The sequence below is a fragment of the Dothidotthia symphoricarpi genome (genome assembly GCF_010015815.1).
Source record: "Dothidotthia symphoricarpi CBS 119687 unplaced genomic scaffold P153scaffold_11, whole genome shotgun sequence".
Taxonomy (NCBI): Eukaryota; Fungi; Ascomycota; class Dothideomycetes; order Pleosporales; family Dothidotthiaceae; genus Dothidotthia; species Dothidotthia symphoricarpi.
This window is the reverse complement of record NW_022985018.1, coordinates 1,169,612-1,190,943: the sequence shown is the minus strand read 5'-3', so window position 1 is coordinate 1,190,943 and position 21,332 is coordinate 1,169,612. Positions and strand designations below refer to the sequence as shown.

The 21,332-nt window shown below is 51.9% G+C and overlaps 8 protein-coding genes across 8 annotated transcripts; 7 read left to right on the top strand and 1 right to left on the bottom strand.

Moving 5' to 3' along the window:
- Positions 1–63: 63 nt before the first annotated feature.
- P153DRAFT_291986 (uncharacterized protein) lies at positions 64–660 on the bottom strand (the record flags this gene model as incomplete). Its single annotated transcript, XM_033663807.1, has 1 exon — positions 64–660. The coding sequence occupies one exon, from the start codon at positions 658–660 to the stop codon at positions 64–66; it is 597 nt and encodes a 198-aa protein (XP_033523529.1).
- Positions 661–1,031: 371 nt separating this feature from the next.
- P153DRAFT_292170 (uncharacterized protein) lies at positions 1,032–1,460 on the top strand (the record flags this gene model as incomplete). The annotated part of the gene is made up of 1 exon (XM_033663821.1): positions 1,032–1,460. A coding segment is annotated over one exon (429 nt), but the record flags the coding sequence as incomplete, so codon positions are not given.
- A 707-nt stretch (positions 1,461–2,167) lies between these two features.
- Positions 2,168–2,758, top strand: P153DRAFT_367410 (uncharacterized protein). The gene is made up of 2 exons (XM_033668270.1): positions 2,168–2,199; positions 2,301–2,758. The coding sequence occupies exon 2, from the start codon at positions 2,356–2,358 to the stop codon at positions 2,671–2,673; it is 318 nt and encodes a 105-aa protein (XP_033523527.1). The 5' UTR covers positions 2,168–2,199; positions 2,301–2,355; the 3' UTR covers positions 2,674–2,758.
- Positions 2,759–3,508: 750 nt separating this feature from the next.
- Positions 3,509–5,101, top strand: P153DRAFT_376411 (uncharacterized protein; the record flags this gene model as incomplete). Its single annotated transcript, XM_033669654.1, has 2 exons — positions 3,509–3,701; positions 3,759–5,101. 2 exons carry the CDS (start codon positions 3,509–3,511, stop codon positions 5,099–5,101), a joined length of 1,536 nt encoding a protein of 511 aa, XP_033523526.1.
- Positions 5,102–6,707: 1,606 nt separating this feature from the next.
- Positions 6,708–8,423, top strand: P153DRAFT_404106 (Zn-dependent exopeptidase; the record flags this gene model as incomplete). Its single annotated transcript, XM_033671991.1, has 3 exons — positions 6,708–7,058; positions 7,108–7,689; positions 7,743–8,423. 3 exons carry the CDS (start codon positions 6,708–6,710, stop codon positions 8,247–8,249), a joined length of 1,440 nt encoding a protein of 479 aa, XP_033523525.1. The 3' UTR covers positions 8,250–8,423.
- Positions 8,424–9,917: 1,494 nt separating this feature from the next.
- On the top strand, positions 9,918–14,194 carry P153DRAFT_341667 (ARM repeat-containing protein; the record flags this gene model as incomplete). Its single annotated transcript, XM_033665934.1, has 7 exons — positions 9,918–10,178; positions 10,293–10,542; positions 10,765–10,785; positions 11,146–11,570; positions 11,700–12,784; positions 12,838–13,014; positions 13,065–14,194. The coding sequence occupies exons 2-7, from the start codon at positions 10,309–10,311 to the stop codon at positions 14,192–14,194; spliced, it is 3,072 nt and encodes a 1,023-aa protein (XP_033523524.1). The 5' UTR covers positions 9,918–10,178; positions 10,293–10,308.
- A 942-nt stretch (positions 14,195–15,136) lies between these two features.
- P153DRAFT_367406 (uncharacterized protein) lies at positions 15,137–15,849 on the top strand. The gene is made up of 2 exons (XM_033668269.1): positions 15,137–15,464; positions 15,524–15,849. The coding sequence occupies exons 1-2, from the start codon at positions 15,293–15,295 to the stop codon at positions 15,643–15,645; spliced, it is 294 nt and encodes a 97-aa protein (XP_033523523.1). The 5' UTR covers positions 15,137–15,292; the 3' UTR covers positions 15,646–15,849.
- Positions 15,850–16,016: 167 nt separating this feature from the next.
- Positions 16,017–19,772, top strand: P153DRAFT_367405 (uncharacterized protein). The gene is made up of 7 exons (XM_033668268.1): positions 16,017–16,424; positions 16,482–17,992; positions 18,045–18,163; positions 18,209–18,546; positions 18,987–19,070; positions 19,130–19,306; positions 19,359–19,772. Exons 1-7 carry the CDS (start codon positions 16,380–16,382, stop codon positions 19,368–19,370), a joined length of 2,286 nt encoding a protein of 761 aa, XP_033523522.1. The 5' UTR covers positions 16,017–16,379; the 3' UTR covers positions 19,371–19,772.
- Positions 19,773–21,332: the final 1,560 nt, after the last annotated feature.

The window sequence follows — 21,332 nt, the reverse complement described above, 5'->3', positions numbered from 1 at the left end:
AGAGGCTGCTCTGTGTTCATGCAGACTCACGTGCCAATTGTATGGTGTTGGTTTGTAGTATTTTCAAGTCCGGGCGTACATATATTTCTGTTTACTCCATCCTGTCGCGCTATTCCTTTTCACGTTCTCACAATCGTCATCGCCTTGACGTAGACTGATGACAGCCGGCCCAATCTTTTCGGGGTCCACCACGAATGCCTTCACAGCGACCAGCTCGTCCTTGGGGTGTTGATGCCGAGCGTCGTAAAACACCAACACGGCTCCCGTCTTCCTCCAATCGCTGGAAACGATTCCAAGGAATCCAAGTGGGTACCACTGCGGGTCGTTGATGGTGCGGGAGCCGTCTTTGTCGAACTCCTCATGGTACCACCGTGCGGCGTCTGGTGCATATCTCTCGTGGAGCTGCCAAGACTTGGGAACAACTGCAGCATAGCCCATCTCTGCCAACTCCGAGTCTTCGATGCCGAGCTCCGCCTGAGCCTGTTCATTGACCACTTTGGCGGCTTGCTGGAGATCGGACTCGGACACTTCCGACCCGAGTGCAAAAACGGGGAACGATGACGAGTAAAATTCGGCAAACGTGTTCTGAGAGGTGAACTGCTGGAGCGGTTCCGGTGCAACGGTCAAGCCGTTCAGGGCTTCGACAAAAGCCGCAGCCATCGTGTGAGGTGGTGGGGGCAAGGGCAGGATTGGAAAGATGATATGAAATGAGGCGAAAACAAGCGGCTGAAGGGTGCCGATCTCGACGTCTTCAGGCCGAATAGGCCCACAGTCAACAATTATCTGCGTGGACTTGTCGCTGAAAGTAAATAGTACTGCTGCTTGTCCGCAATATTACACCAGGACAATTTGAGTTTGCGGGATCAGGGATCGCCATATATGAATGGTATTCTGTCTCTCAAGCCTCGAAGAGCAGGTTAAGACATAGGGTAAACCTGAATTACTTACCTGATGATGGGGCACTGAATAAGTGGATCATTGTGAGTCAGGCTAATTGCTTTGGATTATATTTTATAATTCAAAGCAGCTCTTCCACATACGACCATAGGACGTTGAAAACAAGGCTTCCCGTTCGCTCAGCCCTATTTAAGCAACGTACCGGCGGACTAGTAGTTAGGTGGGTGACCACTAGCGAATCCCCGCTGTTGTATGTATATCTTTTTGGTGTTATACCTCAATTTTTGCCCGCGTGGGCGACCAAGGCGCTAGGGCCGATGGGGCCTAGCATTGTATCCTCGCTGTTGTGCGTTTTTGCCTCCATGTTGCACTCACCCACTTTCTTGTTTTGCTCTCACACCCGGCGTTATGCAGCAAAAGTAGTCTTTCTTTATGCCCTCGTTCACCCATCAGTTGGAGGTTATTGCCATCCTATCGATCTGCCGAGGGGTCCTAGCGTTGAAGGATTGTTACGGGAAGTGAAGTCAGAAGGAAAGCAGGTATTAGGAGTGATTGTGCTGTAGTGGATGGTTCAAGGACTCACGTTCATCACACCACCTTGACATGGGCAGTGCTTTCCTGTCTATCCGGGAACTGGTCATTGTAAGTTGCCTTGGAGTGGGATTCAAGGCTTCCTGCAGCAGCACTAACACTTATGTACAGTGCTCGAACAGGACTTGCAGCTCTCCCGCTTCGTGTTAGGCCCCTATACCAACGATCAGCTGAGAGTTCGTATTCAAAAACTCAACATTTCAAATTAGGTCTACACAGTCAGACGCTAGTTCAGAGTTACCGTCCAGTGAGACGAAACATTGCAAGATCTGCAGAGTTGACAGCCCACGTACCCTATGGGCGTTACCTTTCTTCTAGACGCACTGTCCCGCGACCTCGCGTGATGCGTGATTGAGCATTGGCTGACAGCATATTTCGAGGCCCCCTTAACCAGAGCAATGAAGTCCGAGTAGCACATTGGAGGGTTACGGGCCAAGCGGTCCCCAACAATTCGCTTCATCCAGGACGGAAAATCAGTATAAAAGGTCTTTGCCAGCTTTCCTCCTGCTACCGTCACTCTTCCAACTCGTCCTCAAAGTGCCAACTTTCCTCAATCAATCGACCTTTCAAGAAACCCACACTTCTCCGCTGTCGCCACGATGAGGTACCTGCTTGTTGTCCTCGCTACTATCCTCGCCGTCACTATGGCTGTCCCATCCTCAGAGGCTGCCGGGGTGAACATGTTGGAGAAACGATGCCTTGGTAGTGGCGGTATGTATCTCGTCTCATCAAGTCGTAATAACGAGCTGTTTTAGCGGACAACATTGCCTATTCGAGTGTCACTAGAGCTAACGATATAATCATGTGAACAGCGGTGACCAACGATTTCAGACAGTGCTGCAGTGGGAGGGGTTATGCGGACAGAGGATGCGCGTGCACCAAGTGCTCGTAGATGTCCATGGCCAGGGCAAGATTATCGAGCGAAAACTAAACTTCGGGCAGTCATTAATCACACATTGCTGGAGAATAAATGTCAGTCTTACAACGTCCTTTATGGAATTCTGGGGAGAGAGAGAGAGAGAGATAGTCAGGCCGTATCGTGACAACATTCTTTTAATGCAATCGATTTCCCATTTAGTTATCGTTCATCTCCATAAGATATATGTTGTAGAGCTATCGCTTAGTTTATCTGCCCCAAGGCCGTCTATCAAAGTAGATCAGCGTGTATTGAATGCGCTGTGCTAAAGTAATACCATGGCTATGCCGAAACAACTAAGAGACACGAACTGCCAAAGGTAAGGAGATCAAATAACATAACTAGACACGTGCCATTGTGCTACTGTCTTGACTACCTTGCCAGGCAGAGAGGTGGAAGAGGGGCCGAACTCGCGAAAAGATAGCTAATGATTCCACACGCCCAAACCCCAATATACTTACTTCTGAATGCGTGTCAGCCTTTTCAAGATGATCAAAAGTGTTTCATCGGAACATTTCAGTATCTTCACCCAGGTTGACTTGGCGTGAGGCTTAGTCAAGCTTGAAACACGGATGTGGCACAACTCCGTTTGGACCCATGCCGGACCACACACTTGCGACACGCAAAGCTTCCAATAATGTCACCACCCGCATCTCGTCTCCTCTTGTCGTCTTCAGACTCCAACATCGCGTCGCCTCTGAAGTGCAAATAGTATGAGCTATGGCTATTTTCGTTTGACATGCGGCCGGAATCGGGTTCAGACCAACCCACATGTCGGCTGCAAAAGTAGTGTGAAGCTTGTTTCTAAGAGCTATGGCAATAGGATATATGGAGACATTCGCGAAAGCTAGTGCAGGACTTGGCGGGGTAAGAACGTTGCAGGGCTAGGTGCAGGGAGTATGGACACGGGAAGATGTAGCACGGTTGCTCATACGATAGATGATACTCCGAGATGGCCAGACTGTTGGCCTGCGGAACAAGTACCTTGGACTCCGCTGCATCGGTTCAGTCTTATTTCTTCAACACCTTCTGCTCATCGCACACATCATCATTCTACCGGAAGAGCCAGTCATCAACACACAAGAGAACCGAGAAGATTTCAACATGCCTAGGACTGCGGTATTCACAACGATAACTCCGCTACCGGTGGGCATCACCCGTAAGAGCGTGCTTGATATGTATCACGATCATCTGGCCATGATTGATCTAAACCCGCTTGTTGTCGAACGCTTCAAGTGCAAACCACCGAACTACGCGCCAACAGACGAGTACTATTCATCCTGGTATACCATTAAAGGTACGTCTCCAATCTCTCGTCGTCGATACACAGGGGCACAAGATTGACAATCATCAGACAAAGTATCGTACCTCCCGGGTAGACTTGCACAAAGCTCTGTCTCCTACCACGCTTGCTTTCAAGATCTCCAGGACGGTCTCCAAACGCATGTCTACGCCCCGCTTGGCCTCCGAATTCGCGCCAAATGGAGTGTGGGCGGCTCACTGCCTGGAGAGTCGAAATGCACTCCTGAGCGTGACCCGCGGGCTCCACGAAACGGATTGTATATCCGGGAAGATGTCAAGATGACTTGCTCTTCATTGTTATTGGGCTTTGTGAGAAAGACTTTCCAAGATTCACACGGTAAACTCGTGGAGAAGTTGGTGGAACGGGCACACATTGTGGAGTCCAACTTTGCCAACAGGAGATTGCAAGCATTGCGAAACATTGATCCAAGAGATCGAATGGGGCATGGAAACATCTTCATCGCCCCGCCACCAGACTATCAAGAAGAATTTGGTTCATGTTCTACACCGCACTCGAGGAGCCAAAGCGCCGGCCATGTCCTCTTCCAATCTCAATACACACCACAATATACACCACACGCGAGATGCCAAAGCGAAACCCACATTTTTACCCCTAGCCTCTCGTACTCTTCGTCGATCTCCGACCAAAGTACTTTGGATAGTCCACCACAACAACACGACCGACCGAGTTCATCTGCATCCACTTCCGATGAAAGGTCACTGATCTCCCCTACTACAAAGCCAGAAGCAGAAATGTTTCTTTTACCTGCATCAACATATAACAGTAAACCTCAGCAAGAATACGAGGATGATCGATCGATATCGCCTAGTTACGGAATTCAACAAGACAAGAAACCCGATCGCATGATCTCATTATACCCTCAGACACCACACAATCAGGAAGAAGAGCGTGGGGTATCTCTCTACTCCAGCCGTTCTTCATACAGTGTAGAAGAGCACCCAACGACCTTCAACTTCGCCTTCGACCAGATGTCTGTCGCAATGTCGACGTCAGGTCAGAGTCTACTCGCCGAGATTGACGCCGCAATCGACGACGTCTCTTACCAAACCTTGCCAGCGACTAGATACGACACTACAGGGTCGATGACAACAGTCGAGGGCCTATTGCCCGCGACGACATACAATGATATATTGCCTACAACAACGTATGAACCGACCTTACCAGCGACAACACACGATTTCATATTGCCGGCAACCACATACGGATTGACACCATCCACCACCCAGAAGGAGCCCGACACCATCCTGTTGCCGGCATCGACATATAACCCAAAGCAGCAATCGTCAAAGAGAAAAGACTCGGTTATACCAAATGATCTGTATGCCGACTCTCCACCCGTGCCGCCTAAGGACGAGAAGTACAGAAAATCATAGATGCGTATTTGAAAGACGTGTAGGAAGAGAGGAGAAAAGAAGGGGGGTTGTAAATCATGACGACGCAATGCTTGTGTAACATGATTTGGGGATGGAAGTTGTGTGAAACCTGATCATGATTGTTATAGAAAAAGGTTACATTATGTGTGTTGGGAATTACATGATAGTGTTGTATCATACTAGATCGTGCGGTAGATGAAATCCATTTCGTGATCACATCCTGCTTCTACCTTGACTCTCACCCCCAACCAAACTCACCATTAGGTTCTCTCGACGTTGGGCTTCGTAGCATTCCGTTGTTTCGAATATGAACGAATCTGCCGAGTGATTGTAATATCGTAGATATGGTTCAGATACAACGGTCTCATCTTGAGTTTGCTCTGGGGGTTATTCTGCGCTATGAACGAAATTGCGCTCTTGTCGGAGGCAGTCAAGTCGCTGCAAAGTATGTCCAACGCAAGATGAACGGACTTTACGCCTGCTATTGCTTCGTGCATAGTATATATATATTGATACACAGAACGTACGTTGCCCTGTTTATGAGGTCGTTGTCGATGAGCTTTTCGGCGTGGATAGGTGAGTGCTACGATGGTGTCGTAAAGATCTGGTGTTTATATTGCTCCATTGGCCCTATACGATTGAATAAGGTTCGGTGGAGTGCAGAGAAGCAAACCTAAGTTCGGAGCTTATGCAGACGAAACGACCTTGAAGGAGCACCCATCACGGCGTGTGAGCCCACCAGCCATATATGATCGGAATGTGAAGGACAAGCTTACTATTGTCCAGCGCATACACGAGCCCCAACCCCACACCCAGCAAAGCAAGAACAACACGTACAAAAAAAAAGCGAGGAAACAAAAAGTGGCAAAAACTCAAGATACACACCTCAACGACGCTAATCAGCACCGCGCACCTGATTGGCCAACCCCACCAATTCACCTTCCTAATCCGACCACCGAGCCCCTCATCAGCAATATCTTGGCCGCATCGTCTCCCCTGCTCGTCCACCTCTAGAACCCTAACAAAGACATGTATATTCCCGTGTTCCCGCCATTATCGGAGCTGCCAAGACAGTGCCCAGGAAGCGTACTGCTGAGAAGCAGGTACAAGACCCTGTTCGCGTGGCGACCTGCTCGAACAAGCATGTGGTGGCGGCCCGACAGCGAATTACGAGGGTTTGGCGGTATGATAGGAATGCTTGGCGGCGAGATGATGCACGACCGGATTCTGGAAAGACGGGAGAAAGCTGGGCATGGTATGATGAGCAACTGTGCGGCGTCGCCGAATGTATATTGGTTGCTGGGCTATGCGATAAGGCGTGTTGGGGGGAGTACATAAAGAGCTTCGGACCGGCTTGTTTCTTGATTCTTGCTTTGGTAGCTGTCTCTTCGTTCGTTTAAGACTCTTTTGTGGGATCACTACATACGTCAATCGCTCATCATGAAGCTCGCTGTTGTTCTTGCTGCTCTTGCTGTTGCGGCGTCGGCAACACCTGATGTCGCGACGGCGGATCTCGCAGTTCGGGGCAATGGAACGTCCAGCAAGTGCAATCGCGCACTTGTGAAGTCTGTACGGCTATCCACTATATCTCAATTGCTTGGTAGATATGCTGACATGTCATCAGAAAGGACTGAAGAAGGCCATCACCCAGAAGGTTCTGAAGAAGGGCTCGCAGAAGCTTCAGGACATTGCATACTCATACCCCGAGCGAAACAGGGTTATGGGTAGCCCAGGCCACAACGACACAGTCAACTGGCTCAAGGCAGAGCTCGAGTCCCTGGACGGTTACTACGACGTCGAGCTCCAGGAGTTCTGGAGCTATGTCATGCTTAGCGGCGAGATCAACAAGTTCGCCGTGGGCAACAACTCCAATGTTACCGCCAGCATATTCGACTACTCTGCTTCTGGCAACGCGACGGCTTCCCTCGTTGCAGTTAATGATCTAGGTTGCGAAGCTGTAAGAACTTACTTCGCTAATATGACTGAGTTTGACTGACATCTTGCAGTCCGATTATCCGGCCGCAGTTGCTGGTAACATCGCTCTCATTTCCCGTGGATCCTGCGAGTTTGGTCTTAAATCCGCTCTTGCTGGCAGCGCTGGTGCCGTCGGTGCCGTCATTTACAACAACGTCGCTGGAAACCTTCAAGCCACGCTTGGTGCTCCACCGCGTCCGGAAGGCGAGTACGTAGCCAGCGTGGGTGTAAGCCTGGAGACTGGCAGTGCCTGGGTCGCGGCACTTGCAGGCGGCGCCAACTTGACCGCAACTCTGGATGTTACCACCGACGTCAGGAACATCTCCACTTACAACGTTTTGGCGACTACCAAGTGCGGTGACCACGACAACAGGCTCGCCGTCGGCGCTCACACCGACTCGGTTGTGGGTGGACCGGGTATCAACGACGACGGAAGTGGTACGGTCGGCATCTTGTCAGTTGCGAAGGCTCTTGCCAAGTACAGGGTCAACAACGCTGTTACGTTCGGTTTCTGGTCTGGCGAGGAGAGCGGTCTTTTGGGTTCGACATACTACGTCGCATCGCTCTCTGCGGCTGAGCAAGCCAAGATCAGGGCGTACCTGAACTTCGACATGGTAAGATGTCTTTTCATTTCCCAAGAGAAAACAATGCTGATGAAATGATTCAGATCGCCTCGCCAAACTGGGTCAACCAAGTCTACGACGGTGATGGCAGTGCCTTCAACATCAGCGGTCCTGTCGGAAGCGCCGAGATCGAAGAATTCTTCGAGAACTACTTCGTCGAGGCTGGCCAAAACTACAGCGCAACCGAATTCAATGGTCGCTCAGATTATGGACCGTTCCTCGATGCCGGCATTGCTTCTGGAGGCACAACTACTGGTGCTGACGAGGTCAAGACGCCCCTCGAGGTAGAGATGTACGGTGGTGTTGCTGGCGAGATCCTGGACCAGTGCTACCACCAGGCTTGCGACAACTACGCCAACATGGCCTGGGGTGCTTTTGAACTGCACGCCAAGGGCATTGCTGCATCTGTCGCCAAGTACGCTGCGTCGTGGGCTGGTTTCCCTGAGAAGCCTGCTGGTAACAGCACCATGAAGAGGAGTGCCCCCAAGGCTCGCGATACAGGGCTCCACCGTCACTTTGGACGTGGACGCAAGATGCCTGTGAGCATTTGAATTGTAGTATAAATTCATGTATTCAAGTTGGCGGCCCACGTGTCGAGGAGTATTGACGAAAACGTAATATCAAGCTACACCTCCTGTTCTCTTGTGCAATGTCATTGTTTTTGGTTCAGAGGAGATCTTCGAGACCAATTTCGCATCGAGACTGAGGCGTGACGTTCATGTAGGCCTTAACTATGCGTCGTGGATGGACGTGAGACCGACGTGACTATGAGGAATTTTCCACGCTCCCAAAAGAGTTTGTATCGTCGAAATGATACTGCAGTGCATCAACAAAAGCTTAGCAGGTTCTGAACCAGACCTGTAGAGTAAGCTTTTCATCACAACCTTTGACAGTACTTATGGGGACAATTACAGCTGATATCAAGTGGATCGGCTGCAAAAAGATGACTATGTTGTGTTCTTCAGTTGCTGCTACCATTGCGTGGCGAATTAGGAATCGTAGCCGCGTAGGAGCCTGCAGTGGACGTTCATCTCGACGCGCCCCACACCCAACCTCCCGCGAACGACCGGTGGGATGGAGGAACTGATTCATGGGTATTCCGGCGAAAGGGAGCACCTGACTAAGTAGGCAGTAGCGCAGTATGATTTGGCTGAGGTTTTCGATGAAACATTGGGCACACTCTTCGAATCAGGCAAGGCCCCCACGCTGATGTCAGTCGTCAAACTTCGTAGAGAGAGTTACCTATCTGTTTCTGCCCAGGCGAAACTCGTCCTCGATAGGCAGCATTGAAGTGCGGGGTAATCTGGACCCTAATCTGAAACATATTGCCCTCGACCCTGCATTGCTAGCCTCTCGTATGCTAGTTATTCCGCTTTGCGTAGCGGTGAAGTAGCCGGAAACGTTGGTACCTTGACATGTTGCAGGCTTCGCGCGAGAGGCGCCCTCGTGCAGAAGGGTGATGGCTCAGGAGGGGTTCGTTGATGTTGGCTTCACGGTTCGGCAATGTTGCTTTTTCGACAGACGTGCAGGGTGTTACGGAATCGCTCAGCAAGACATCACTCTTATGCCATAACGTCTCCAGCATCGGCCCGCATCGGCATTTGCAGACTACCCCACTCGGACTCGGCCGTGGAGCATTTCATTCGATGGGTGGTACCATTGTAGGATGTTGCCCCTCATTCCCTGCTTGCTTGTGGTACTTAGCTATGTACTTCTAGACTGTCGATCGCTTCGGGTGGACCATGGACGGAGATACAATGCCGAGTGACGTGAGCCCTGCCTGATGAGCAGAGGTTGAACACGGTAGGCACTGACCTGGGGATTATACCGGATAAAGGATCTAAATGGCTTGACGCGTCGTCGGCCAGATAGGTAGGAGGCGAGTCATCTGGATTCAGCAAGTCGTGATCGCTGAACCGAGGCGTACGAGGAGGCTGCAGGTTGAACGGGATGTGATATTGTCGCGGCTGACTGAGAAGCCGACTCTGACCCAGAAGCAGCGCTGGAAATGAAGAGAAGACGCAGAGTCGCGCATGTAATGTCGATGGATGGTTGGGATGGAGCAGTCAAGCGTCAGAGCAGAACATGTGCAATTGCAGAGTCCCGTCTCATACGCTGGGCGGCATATGCGACATGCCATCATTAGTGGCTGCGCGTTAGCCTTGTCAACCTTCAGGGTCTCTTTCCAAAGCAGCACTCAAGAGCCTCATTCCCGCTCACCACCACATCCATACTGTATTGTACGTGTATTTGTGTCTCGAACCCACGTCTGTGAACGGCTGGCCTCGTTGACCTTTCCTTCGTCTGTCCTTCCCATAACCCGCGCGGGTCTGGTGCCCAGATCACACACGGCCCACCATCCAGACCCACCTGCGACATCCCTCCGCGAACCTCTCTCTCCACTCCCGCCAACGTCTGTCCCATAGAAAATCGTAGTTTCAAGGGCACCAAGGGCACCCGCCCTGTGTAAGATTTGTTATGTATGTATGCATCCCAAGCCATCCCATCTCTCACACGCCGCTTCTGGCAGTAGCTCCCCTCCACCCAGCGACCCCCGCGACGCGACAGACACGAGCGCTGACGGCTGCGTGCAGTGTATTTCTAGTCAAAATGGCCTATCCTACTGGCATGGGGGACCGCAGCGGCCTCCGGTCTCCCCGTGAGGAATCGTCTTTCGCTCCCTTAAATCTCGCGAACCCGATGCGCAACAACGTGCCCGGCGATGGGCGCGGCCAGCTGACGCGACGCTTCACCACGAATAACATTCCCACCATGAACACACCGTTGTCGCCAATTGGTCAGCAGCGTAGACAGGCGGTTGAGCCGGCCGAGTTCACCACGGCGGTACGTACCGAAGCCCTCTCATTGTCGACTTGGTAGAATCCGGGAGCAGCATTTCGTGGCGCGTTGGACACCGTCAACTTCCGTCGTCGTCATTTGTCGCTTGCCCTGCCTGTGCAAATGCGTGTGCTCCTAGTGGTGCCTTCTGTGTGGGCCTGCTGGATCGCCGTTATTCGCTACCAACAATCCGACATGAATTAGAGTCAGCGCTGACCCCAAGCACAGACGTATCACAAGCTTCAAGTGGTAAGCAATTCTCCTTCACTTGGTCTTTTTTATCCTCGCTCACCGAGCCCCCGCTCTGCCACCGCTTCTTCCTCTCGTGATAAGATTGCGACGCCAAGCAAGCCTTTGCAACGGTGACGCTCAGTTGATTAACTCCCCTCTCCCCTCTCTCTTCTCTACCTCTTCAGCAACTTCTCTACCGATCTGATTGCCACTACTATTCTTGTACACCTGTACCTCACTCCGGGAGCGAGGCTTTTCCTATCTATATCCCCATTTTTCTCCATTTCCTCACGACCTTTCTTACAGTCGCGTGAGCGACGTGTTGCACCTGTGTCCACACGCCCTGACGGTCTGCGTGACCCGCTGACTGTTTGTTAGCTTGAGAAGAAGAAGCTTGAGTACGAATATCTAAAAGAACAACGACGTCGTTTCGAGGCTGAGATGGAGCTCATTGATTTGCAGTCTCGTCGCGGCGAAGAAGAAATTCAGCGCCTTGCTACTGAAGTCCGTTACGGCAAGCCCGCACACAGCCAGCCCACCACCCCACCTGAGTTTAGCGAGGGCAAGGGGTTTCCTACTGCCTTTTCGCGTCCGAACCGCTTCAGCATGTCCAGCATCAACCCCGGTATGACTACCCCTCGTGGTAGCCGTGCCAACTCCCAGGTCATTTCTCCGCCGGCTACCTTCTTTGGCAACGGCAACCTGCCCTCTCAGTCCATGCCGGGCACGCGCCGCAACTCCGACGAAGACCATGACGACTTTGACAATGACGACTTTACCCCTCTGAGCCCAGTTACGCGCAAGTAAGTCCAGTTGCAACTTTACCTTTACCTGATCAAGCGTTCTTTTGCTTGAATATCATGAGCTATTTGCCGTTTGCAAACACACTGAACCTGTACAACCTTCAAGTTTCCAGGCTGATTCAAGCAAAGCAGGAACAATCGCATGTCTATGCCTGTCACCGGTCTCGATCTTCGCGGCCGTGATAACCTTCCGGATCTGGCTTCCGTTCTTGGCCATATCGACACTACAGGCTACCTATTCGGCGACGAGGACAAGGAGCATAACCCAGTGGCTTCTCCAGACCACAAGTCCTATCTCCAGATGGGCAACACGGATGACAAGTTCCCCATCTTGGTCCGTCGCGATGGCGCTGGTAATGGTACGAAACTCTCTGCATCTTCCGCTGCTCTTGATTTGGCCCTATCACAATCCCCTGTCCCGGAAGCCCAGTCCAGTGGTTGGCATGGATACCGTCACCGTCAAGCTCAGCAGTCGCTCCCTACTAACACATTCCGTAAAGCCTCCCAGGTTGACGAGTACGAGATTGGCCAGAGCAACGGCAACACCGACACCACCCCCACCAAGACCATGATCAACAACCGCCGCTCAGTTGAGTTCAACTTCGGCTCGATGAACTCGGACTCCAAGCGCTCAAGCTTCGCTAGCCCCACCAACAGTATGCCGAAACTGACCCAGTCCTTTTCCGCCAGTGATGTCCCGACCCTGAAGAACGGCAGCGGCGGGAATGGCACGAACGGGACTGGATTCAACACGCACGCCGAGCAGCACCTGCACAACCATAATGCCAATCTTGGTCGCATCCCTCCTAACGTTGCCTCCAACCGTCACAGCCGTGATATGTCATCCGGTTTCAAGGAGCAAGAGTATCGCCCTGTGCAGTCTGGCCTCCATGCGAGCGCTGCGCCTTTCGGCCCTTCCATGACATCGGGCGCTACCATGAACGGCAACATCACGTCCCCTGCCATGTCTCAGTACTCGACTACTTCGACTCCTACTGCCCCGTACTATGGATATGGCATGTCAATGGTCAACGGTGCCATGAATGGCCTCTCCCTTGGACATGGCCCGCAAATGAACGGCCCTCCTGTTTACAACCATAACGCCATGTATGGCGGTGGTGTGCAGTACTACAACCCTTACTCTTCGTATGGCCCCAACGGTCGGGTCCAGGACAGCCAGGCTCGCGTCATTCAGAGCCGTCGTCTGCAGAATGGTATGTGATTTTGACATGGCCCAGCTACTCCATCGCTAACTTGAAAGACACAGATGCAAATCGCTTCATGAACTACGACTTGAAGACTATGCCGCGTCACGAGATCTACAGCCTGTGCAAGGACCAGCACGGTTGCCGCTTCCTCCAGAAGAAGCTCGAGGAGCATAACCCAGAGCACATGCAGATCATCTTTGATGAGACTGCTCCTCATGTTGTTGAGCTCATGACTGGTACATATCTTCCTTCTCTACGATGCCATCAACTCAATACTGATTACAAGCAGATCCTTTCGGCAACTACCTCTGCCAGAAGCTCTTGGAGTACGCCAACGACGAGCAGCGCAACACCCTCGTCCGCAACGCTGCCCCGGCAATGGTCTCCATCGCTCTCAACCAGCATGGTACTCGCGCTCTGCAGAAGATGATCGAGTTTATCTCCACCGAAGAGCAGACTGAGGTGATCATCCAGGCTTTGTCTGGCCAGGTCGTCGATCTCATCCAGGACCTCAACGGCAACCACGTCATCCAGAAGTGCTTGAACCATCTCAAATCGTCGGAAGCGCAGTTCATCTTTGATGCTGTCGGTCAGCACTGCGTCACCGTCGGCACTCATCGTCACGGCTGCTGTGTTCTCCAGCGCTGCATCGATCACGCTTCTGGCTTCCAGAAAGTCAATCTTGTTCGCCAGATCACTGCTCACAGCTTCCACCTCGTCCAAGATCCTTTCGGCAATTACGTCGTTCAGTACATTCTTGATCTGAATGATCCCAACTTCACGGCGCCGATGTGTGAGGGCTTCCGCGGCAAGATCACCGAACTCTCGAAGCAAAAGTTCAGCTCCAACGTTATCGAGAAGTGCATCCGTTGCGCAGACATGGGATCCAAGGCTATGATGATCGCCGAGCTCCTCAACGTTGAAGAGCTTGAGAAGCTCATGCGCGACTCCTATGGCAACTACGTGATCCAGACCGCCCTTGAGTTCGCTCCCCCGGAATTGTGCCTGCATCTTATCGAGATGATGCGCCCTATCCTGCCGCAGATCCGCCAGACACCGTATGGCCGTCGCATTCAGAGCAAGGTTCAGGAACGCGAGGGCCGTCTTGCTGCCTTTACTGGTCGCGCTTCTGGTCAGGTATCTGGTCAGGTTTCCCCGCACAACGTTTCGACGCGTCAATCCCCCGAATCAAGTTCTGCGTTTGCTAGCCAAGTCCCCAGCTCGTCTGGTTATCAGTCTCCGATGTACACCGCTACTGCCAACTATGGTTCCAACATCGCGTCACCTCAGCCGCACCGTGCCCCGCACCGCTTGAGCAACCCGCCTATGCCGAACCACTTGCACAATCCTGTGCAAAACCAGGCCTACCAGCAGTACGGCATCTCTCAGTCCAGCGGAATGGGAAGCTTCTTCTAAGGTACACGATCTGGTGGCCTCTGACGACGCTACGATCTCACGAGTCACGCCCGTCTCTCAAGAAGGTACTCGCACCTTATCGTTACTCAACATCGCTATCACGTAGTTGGTATTACTGTTGCGTGCCAATCTTTGAGGAGCGATACCTCTTCTATCTCTCGATCTTGCATAGTACGAATGGATATGTCTTGAGCTGTTGCTCAGGTACTCATTCATAACTCTCGTCATTGACAGGTCGTTTTGTACAGTATCATTGCAACACGAGCATAATCGGAGCCTGGGATATCATCATTCGGCATCTTTCGGCGCTGCGGGAAGGATCTTACGACTGGCACGCATCGCCATGTCACTTTTCATTATTTCCCCCTTGCATTCATGGCTTACATTCTTGCACACATTGTTTTCTATTCCTGTCATTTTTACCTAACCGAATCGAACCGACAAAGATGGTGTGCTCAAAAGCATTTACATGCCATGCTCATCGCAAGGGTGGCCATTTCTTTACATCATTCCACGGCGTTGTTCTTCATTGGTTTGTAACGGGCTACGAATTCGGAGGACGTCTCGACGCGTCGATCACGATCACCCAAATACAAAGTTGCTTGCTTCGGCGTCGCTTCTTTCGTTCTGGCGTCATGGTGAGTCTACATAGCAGTCATAGGTAGCAATCAATCATCAGCGTATCTTGTGGTTTCTTCGTGAATTTGTGATCCTTGTTGATACACAGTGCTTGGCTTGGACTCGCAATCCAGCGCTGCAAATGTTGCAATACTTGGCAGACGTCAAGCTCGTGCTTTGTTTGGAATGCCGTTGATATCTAGCATGGCTGTCCAATCCAATCTCACGTGCTTCCGGGATGACGCGCATGGGCTCGCTCCTTCCCCATCCCCACATCCACCATTTCAGAACACTCTAAGTCGACCTTCCCACCTTCCTATTTCCACACACTTCCGCTCAATAACCTACAATCAACAAATCACCTTACCTGCATACGCAAATCACCCCACTCGCAATCCCTAATCACCCCGCTCAAGGCGTCAGTTTTTGTTAAACTACCTGAACTTCCCGTTGCCTCATCATCCCGCTCTACTACTCAACATGCGCTTCACAATCCTCTCAGTTCTCATCGCTCTGTTCGCTACCTTCGCCATGGCCGCCGTTCCGCAGAAATCCGTTATCATTAGCTGGCCGAACGAGACGCCGGATCACGTTGTCGAGGAGGCTAAAGAAGCTATTCGAAAGGCAAATGGAGTTATTACACACGAATACAGTGAGTAGCTTACGATATTGAATACAAGGCAGGACGTAAGCTGACGTTTGGGACTGCAGACATCATCAAGGGCTTCGCGTGCCAGGCACCGGCTACCGCGCTCGAATTTGTGTCGACTATGGCTGATGGCATCACCCCCGAGATCGAGGAGGATGGCGTTGTGACGACGCAGAACGAGTAGGCTTTTGTGTGGAGACGATGTTCTGCTGGATTGGTGCCAGATCTTCTTGCTCCTTGTCAGTAGACACGTGCTTGGATTTAGTTTGTTGGTCACGGTCGCGTCAGGTCATGGCTCTTATTATGTGACTTGTATTATTGCTTGATCTTGGAACTTGTAGAGTTGTATCGGCATCTTGGTCGTTGAATGAAACATTTGCCTTCCCGATCCTTTCTCATGATGCACAAACTCGTCCTAGCGACTATTTGCATGACACACTGTGGCCCCATAAATGTTGAAGTGCAGCATGTGTATTTCGAGAAAACGGGGCTGCGAATTGATATTAGCGGCCCTGCAGCGGAAGGCTCCGCTTCCTTCCCCGCCACTTCGAAGCCACGACAGCGTGCGTGAGGCTGCACTCGACCTGGCATTGATTCGCCTTTGACGCATGCAAGGCGAGGTAGATCAGACGTTTCTCTCGGATTGTACGACGCCTCCTTTGCCCGTGGACTTCTGACTCCTGACGTGCCTGGCCCGTCGCGAGGGTGTGCCTGGGTTGCCGCTCGACCTAGCGTGATTGCCCAACGAGCTCACCGCGTCGAAAGGTGGGACATGATCATTGCGACGTGTAGCACTCCGCCCATGGGTCGCCTGCCACCTCATGATGCATAAATATTCCTTCACTCTGCTCTCGACCACACTCAAGAATAACTCCGCACGCCGGCGGGTTGTGAGGTTGTGAGCCCCGCGTCTGAGCCATGGACGATTTCAAGCCTGAGCTTTTGAAGGCTCTCCTCGACTGGGTATGCTTGTAGATCGTTGTGCGTTTTGTGCGCTCCCCGCTGACAAAGCTGTGACAGGTGAATACGTTTGAACTCCCTGGTAGAGTAACAGCGTGGAATCAGCTCGAAGATGGACAGATCCTCTGGCAGATCCTCGCCGACATTGACGCCGATTACTTCAACGAGTCCCTCCCCAACTTCGAAGAGAGCCACCGCCGCGCGTCGGACAACTGGATACCACGATGGCAGAACCTGAAGCACATCGAGCGCGCCGTGTCGACGTACATACGGGAGGAATGCGGGCAGCTGTCTGTCCTTACAAAACGCATGATACCAGACCTGAAGACAGGGGCTAGGGATGGGTCGATGATGCTCACGGCCAAATTATCCATGGCCGTCTTGCTTGCGTCATGTTTCTCGCCCAAGAGCAATCAGAGGATGCTCCAGGTCATGGCTCAACTCGGCCCCAAGACCGCCGAAACAATCGCAGAAGCTATACGGGAGATGCAGTCGTTGGACGCCAGAATGCAGGAGCTGGGCATGGATGCAGAACTAACACCGGAGCCAAAGCTTACAGGCTTCAGGACACCAACACGCATTTCGTCTGGACCAGCCTCAAGAGATAGCGATCTGGAACAGGAGGCGTTGTTGTTTGAGGCGAATAAGGATAGACACGCCCTGAAGACGCATCTTGGGAAGCTGAAGGATGAGTTGGAGAGGTCTCGAGACAGGATCACGCACCTGGAGGATCAACTTGCTGAAGCTACAGTTGGGTTGGACGACCGAGCGACAACGCGTGCCGATTCTGATGATGTCGAGCGAATGCGAAACGACCTCACGCGCTATTCACAATACATCGACCAGCTGGAGACGGACCTTGCCAATGCTAGGGATATTCTGGAAAGCAAAAATCGGCGTCTGGAGCGATATGAAGGGGAAGAGGGGACGAAGCAGGATTTACGCGATCAGCTGCAACTTGTCAAGGCCGAACGCGATGAGTTGAACCAGAGGGCCAAGGCGAACGAAAACCTCAAAAAGAAGATCGAGACGCTAACGAAGGAGACCAAACAACTGGAAACGCTGCGTGAGGATTATCAGCAGGCGCGAGAACGACTGCAAGTGCTTGAAAACATAGAGGAGCGATGCGAGGCGCTCGAGAAGGTGAACAAGGAGAACAGCCAGACTCTCGTCAACTGCGAACAAGCCATCTTCGAGGAGAAGGGCAAGCGGACAAGGATTGAGCACGAAAACCTACTACTCATGAAGCAGCTCGAACAAACTCGGGAGTTGCAATATAAAGCGGAGGACGCCAAGAACGAGCTCGAAGACCGGATACGAGATCTGGAGTCGTCGAGTCACGACCGCGGTGGCAGCCTGGAGGACGAGTTGGTTCTCGATGAGAACGCAAAGGAGGACCATGAGAGTGGTATGGACGGACGAGTGAGCGCAGACACGATTGCTCTCCAGCAGAAGGTCGACATCTTGAGTGCTCGTTTGAAGTCGCTGGAAACAGAGACTTTGAAACAAATGCAGGAGAATCTGGGGCTGAGGTCTGATATAATGGCCGAGAAGGATGAGGAAAGCCAACAGTACGTCGACGACACGGGCTCAATTGTGAGATAAAGCTAATGTTCGCAACAGGCCCTTCCTCGAGCAGAATGACAAGCTACACATCGCCGAACTCGAGCTCGAGGAACTACATCGCAGGTTACGAGAGAAGGACTTGCAGATGGCAGAGCTTCGCAACGAGCTCACCAAGAGTCAGTACAACCAGCTCGGTCAATTTACCTCTCTGACGCCTGCAGAATCCGATATCAGCGAAGATGATAAAGCGGAGTTCATCCATGCCGAGCATGAGCGCATGTTGGGGTTGCAACAAAAAACGAACGAGAAACTACGAGAGCTTGAACTTGCTAACGAAGAGAAAACAAGCCTCCTGCGCGCCGCTCTGCTCGACCGGGAGAACCTGTCACCCGAGCTTCTCGAACTTAAGAGAGCCGAGACACTGCGGCAGATTCGCGAGCAGATTGAATCGGTTGTCAAGGCACCTGCAGAAGTGCAGCCCAAGGTGCTTGAAACCACATCCTCGGAGATTGCAGAGGTCGTGCTGTCCTCGGAAGCGGCATTAGACAAGGCAAAGAAAGTAAGCACCAACCAAATTTCACATGTAAAGTCACCTTCTTCGGCGTTCGAAACTGCAGTTTCCACTATGCGATCGAGACACCAGCTTGATCCGTCTTTCTCGGCGGCTACGCTCATTTGCCCTGCTTCGGCGGAGAAGCGCCTTCCTGGAAAGAAGTCACTGTCTGAGATGTCTGCTTCGACGGCGGGTACGGGACAAACTACCTGGGGTCGGATGACGCAGCTGCTGTCGCCTAAAAGACGAAGGGGGTCGTTGATGAGCAGTGAACTTTTCACTCCTCTGGTTGCAGATGGGTGTTTGGCAAGTTTGTCTTGGCCTTGCTGCCTTGAAACATACTCAGCTCGCATCGTTCTTCCGCTGTTTTTTCTTCTAGTTTTCATCCTCGTCGTTGCTTCCATCGCACGATGACTGCTGGAGTTTGTCACTAACAGTGAATATAGGATCTACAAGAACAAATCGCCACCACCAACATGTTGCGCGAGCAGCTCGAGCAAGCGAAGAAGGAGACCGCCGAGAAGGGCTCGGTATGTATCTTCCCACCGCACAACACATCCCTCACACCGCCATCTAACACACACACTAGGCCGAACTCCAGCAAGAAGTCGAGAACCTACGCCGCGAAAACCAACTCATCACATCAGCATGGTACGACATGACAATGCGCCTGCAGAGCAACACAGTCATCCTGCAGCGCCGCAGCGACGCGCCCAAAAGCTGGCTCGGCAAGCAAAGGGCCGCTGTCGGCGGTAATGGCAATTTGGTTAGTCTTCAACCCGCCCCGTAATGCTACCGCGATGTTGATTCATCCATAGGCCCGGAGGTAGCACCCCCTCGACCCCTCAAGACACTTTATCCCGTTTTCGCTGTCCGCCGTTGTGCCGTTTTTGTTCGGGCAGGAGCGGGATGATGAGGTTTAGCATGAGTATGGGTATGAACTTGGTATGGTATGGTATGGTGTAGCTGGTTTTTTTCTTTCTCGTTGTATTGCATTGTGTCGTTGGGTCTTTTTGGTAACCCCGACTAAAACGCTTTTCTGGTTGTGGCTGGGGTGCAAGACGGTGTATGTGTTATTTCACACATGGGGGTCTTTTCATGGGAGTTTTTTTCACTATACCCTGTTTTGTTGGTTGTATGGAGTGGAGTGGAGAAGGGGGTTAGATGGATCGGTAGAGATATATGATTGCGATGGATATATACTGGTTTGTGGGTGTGATATCATGCTGCAGAGATATAGTAGGAGAGAACTCTCTTTCGAGGAAGATGCTCTGGATGCTGTGCTGGGAGTCTTTCACTCATCGGAGGCTGTTCATCGCTGGGTCGACGGGCTTGAGAGTGTGCGTTACTCAAGATATTGCTGTCAAATACATGTTGTACTTCCACATACGACCATAGGACGTTGAAAACAAGTTCACTTGTCCAATCAGCCAGATTTTGAGGTACTGCTTACGGGTTTTTTACTGCAGTTTACGGTAGTCAGGTGTTGTTTTTCTAAGGTTGAATCGGGCGCTTGCAACCTTCCACAAGCTCTGCTCGATCCCGTCTACAGCTTTTAGCAGTCTTTGATGCAACAAGGGATCCTCAGCCATAGCTATGTTGGGGTCTGCTGTGCAGATGGCGCATAGGGGGCGCATGAGCGTGCGCCATACTTAGGTATCCTCCTCCCTCCTCCTCCTCCTCCTCCCCCTTCATAGCTGCACATCAGCCCTAGCAGATCGCTTATCACCTAATTCTACTGCTACGGCTACACTTGAATTTGGCTGTAATCGCGCATTAGAAAATAGGTTAGAAACAAGGCGCGCACTTGACGTTTGTTAGCGACCTGCAAGCGCGTGCAAAGGACTCACAAATCACAACCTCTCTCCCTACACGCAATAAAGTTAAGTCGCGTCTAATACCTTCGAGTGCGAGGTCTTATCGCTTATTTGTACAGCTATAGACTAAGTAAGTGTTACAAATCTAAGAGATGCTCAGCCACTTAGACAGTTTGCTCCTTCTCTATAGATTAACTGCGATGTACAGTGCAGACGAGACCTGATGCTAAGCGCTTGCCGTGGGCAGGAGCGCCATCAGGATAAAACCGCGCGTCTAGGGCCTACTCTCCTCTTTTCTTCTTTATCAACATTCATTATGGGTCAGTACAACTTCCATTATTCCTCTGATTTACCACTCCATTTGTCGCACGCTCAGCTTTTGTCCCCTTCGCATCCTCAAAGCTAATGCATCTCGATCGTTTGACTACGTGCTAACATGTTGTAGGTAACATTATATCTAGTTATATTTCTTCCCCGGCGGTAAGGAGGGTAGCGCAGTAAGTTTCTACCTTCTCCTTCTGGTTTCAGAGGTCTACCTCTACCGTTGTTTTGACCATGACTGACCTATGTTCCCACAGGCATGCGCGGGGCCGCCTGGCCGTCAGGCAACGCCCCATCAGGGTACCGAGAAGGGGTCTTCGCGGTGGTCAACAAGCCCGCCCCCGCCCCCCGCACGACGGCAGCCAATGGCTGCGGAGGCAGCTCATGATCATCTAGGAAGATGAGTTTCGGGCTGCCGTTCGTCGGTGGGGTGGTGTGGTTGTGGCCATGGTCGTGGCCAACGGATGGCCTGACTTTTGTATGTTTCCCCTCACTTTTTCGCAGATATACTGATTATTGTGAAAGCAGTCAAGGCCTCCGGCGGCGCGACCATGCCAGACACCGACCCCTTCTCGGACCCCTGATCCGGTACCTGACGGCCAGGTACTCGGCCTCCGGCTTGCTGCGTTGCCTCCCCCGCCGGGTTGAGCATTT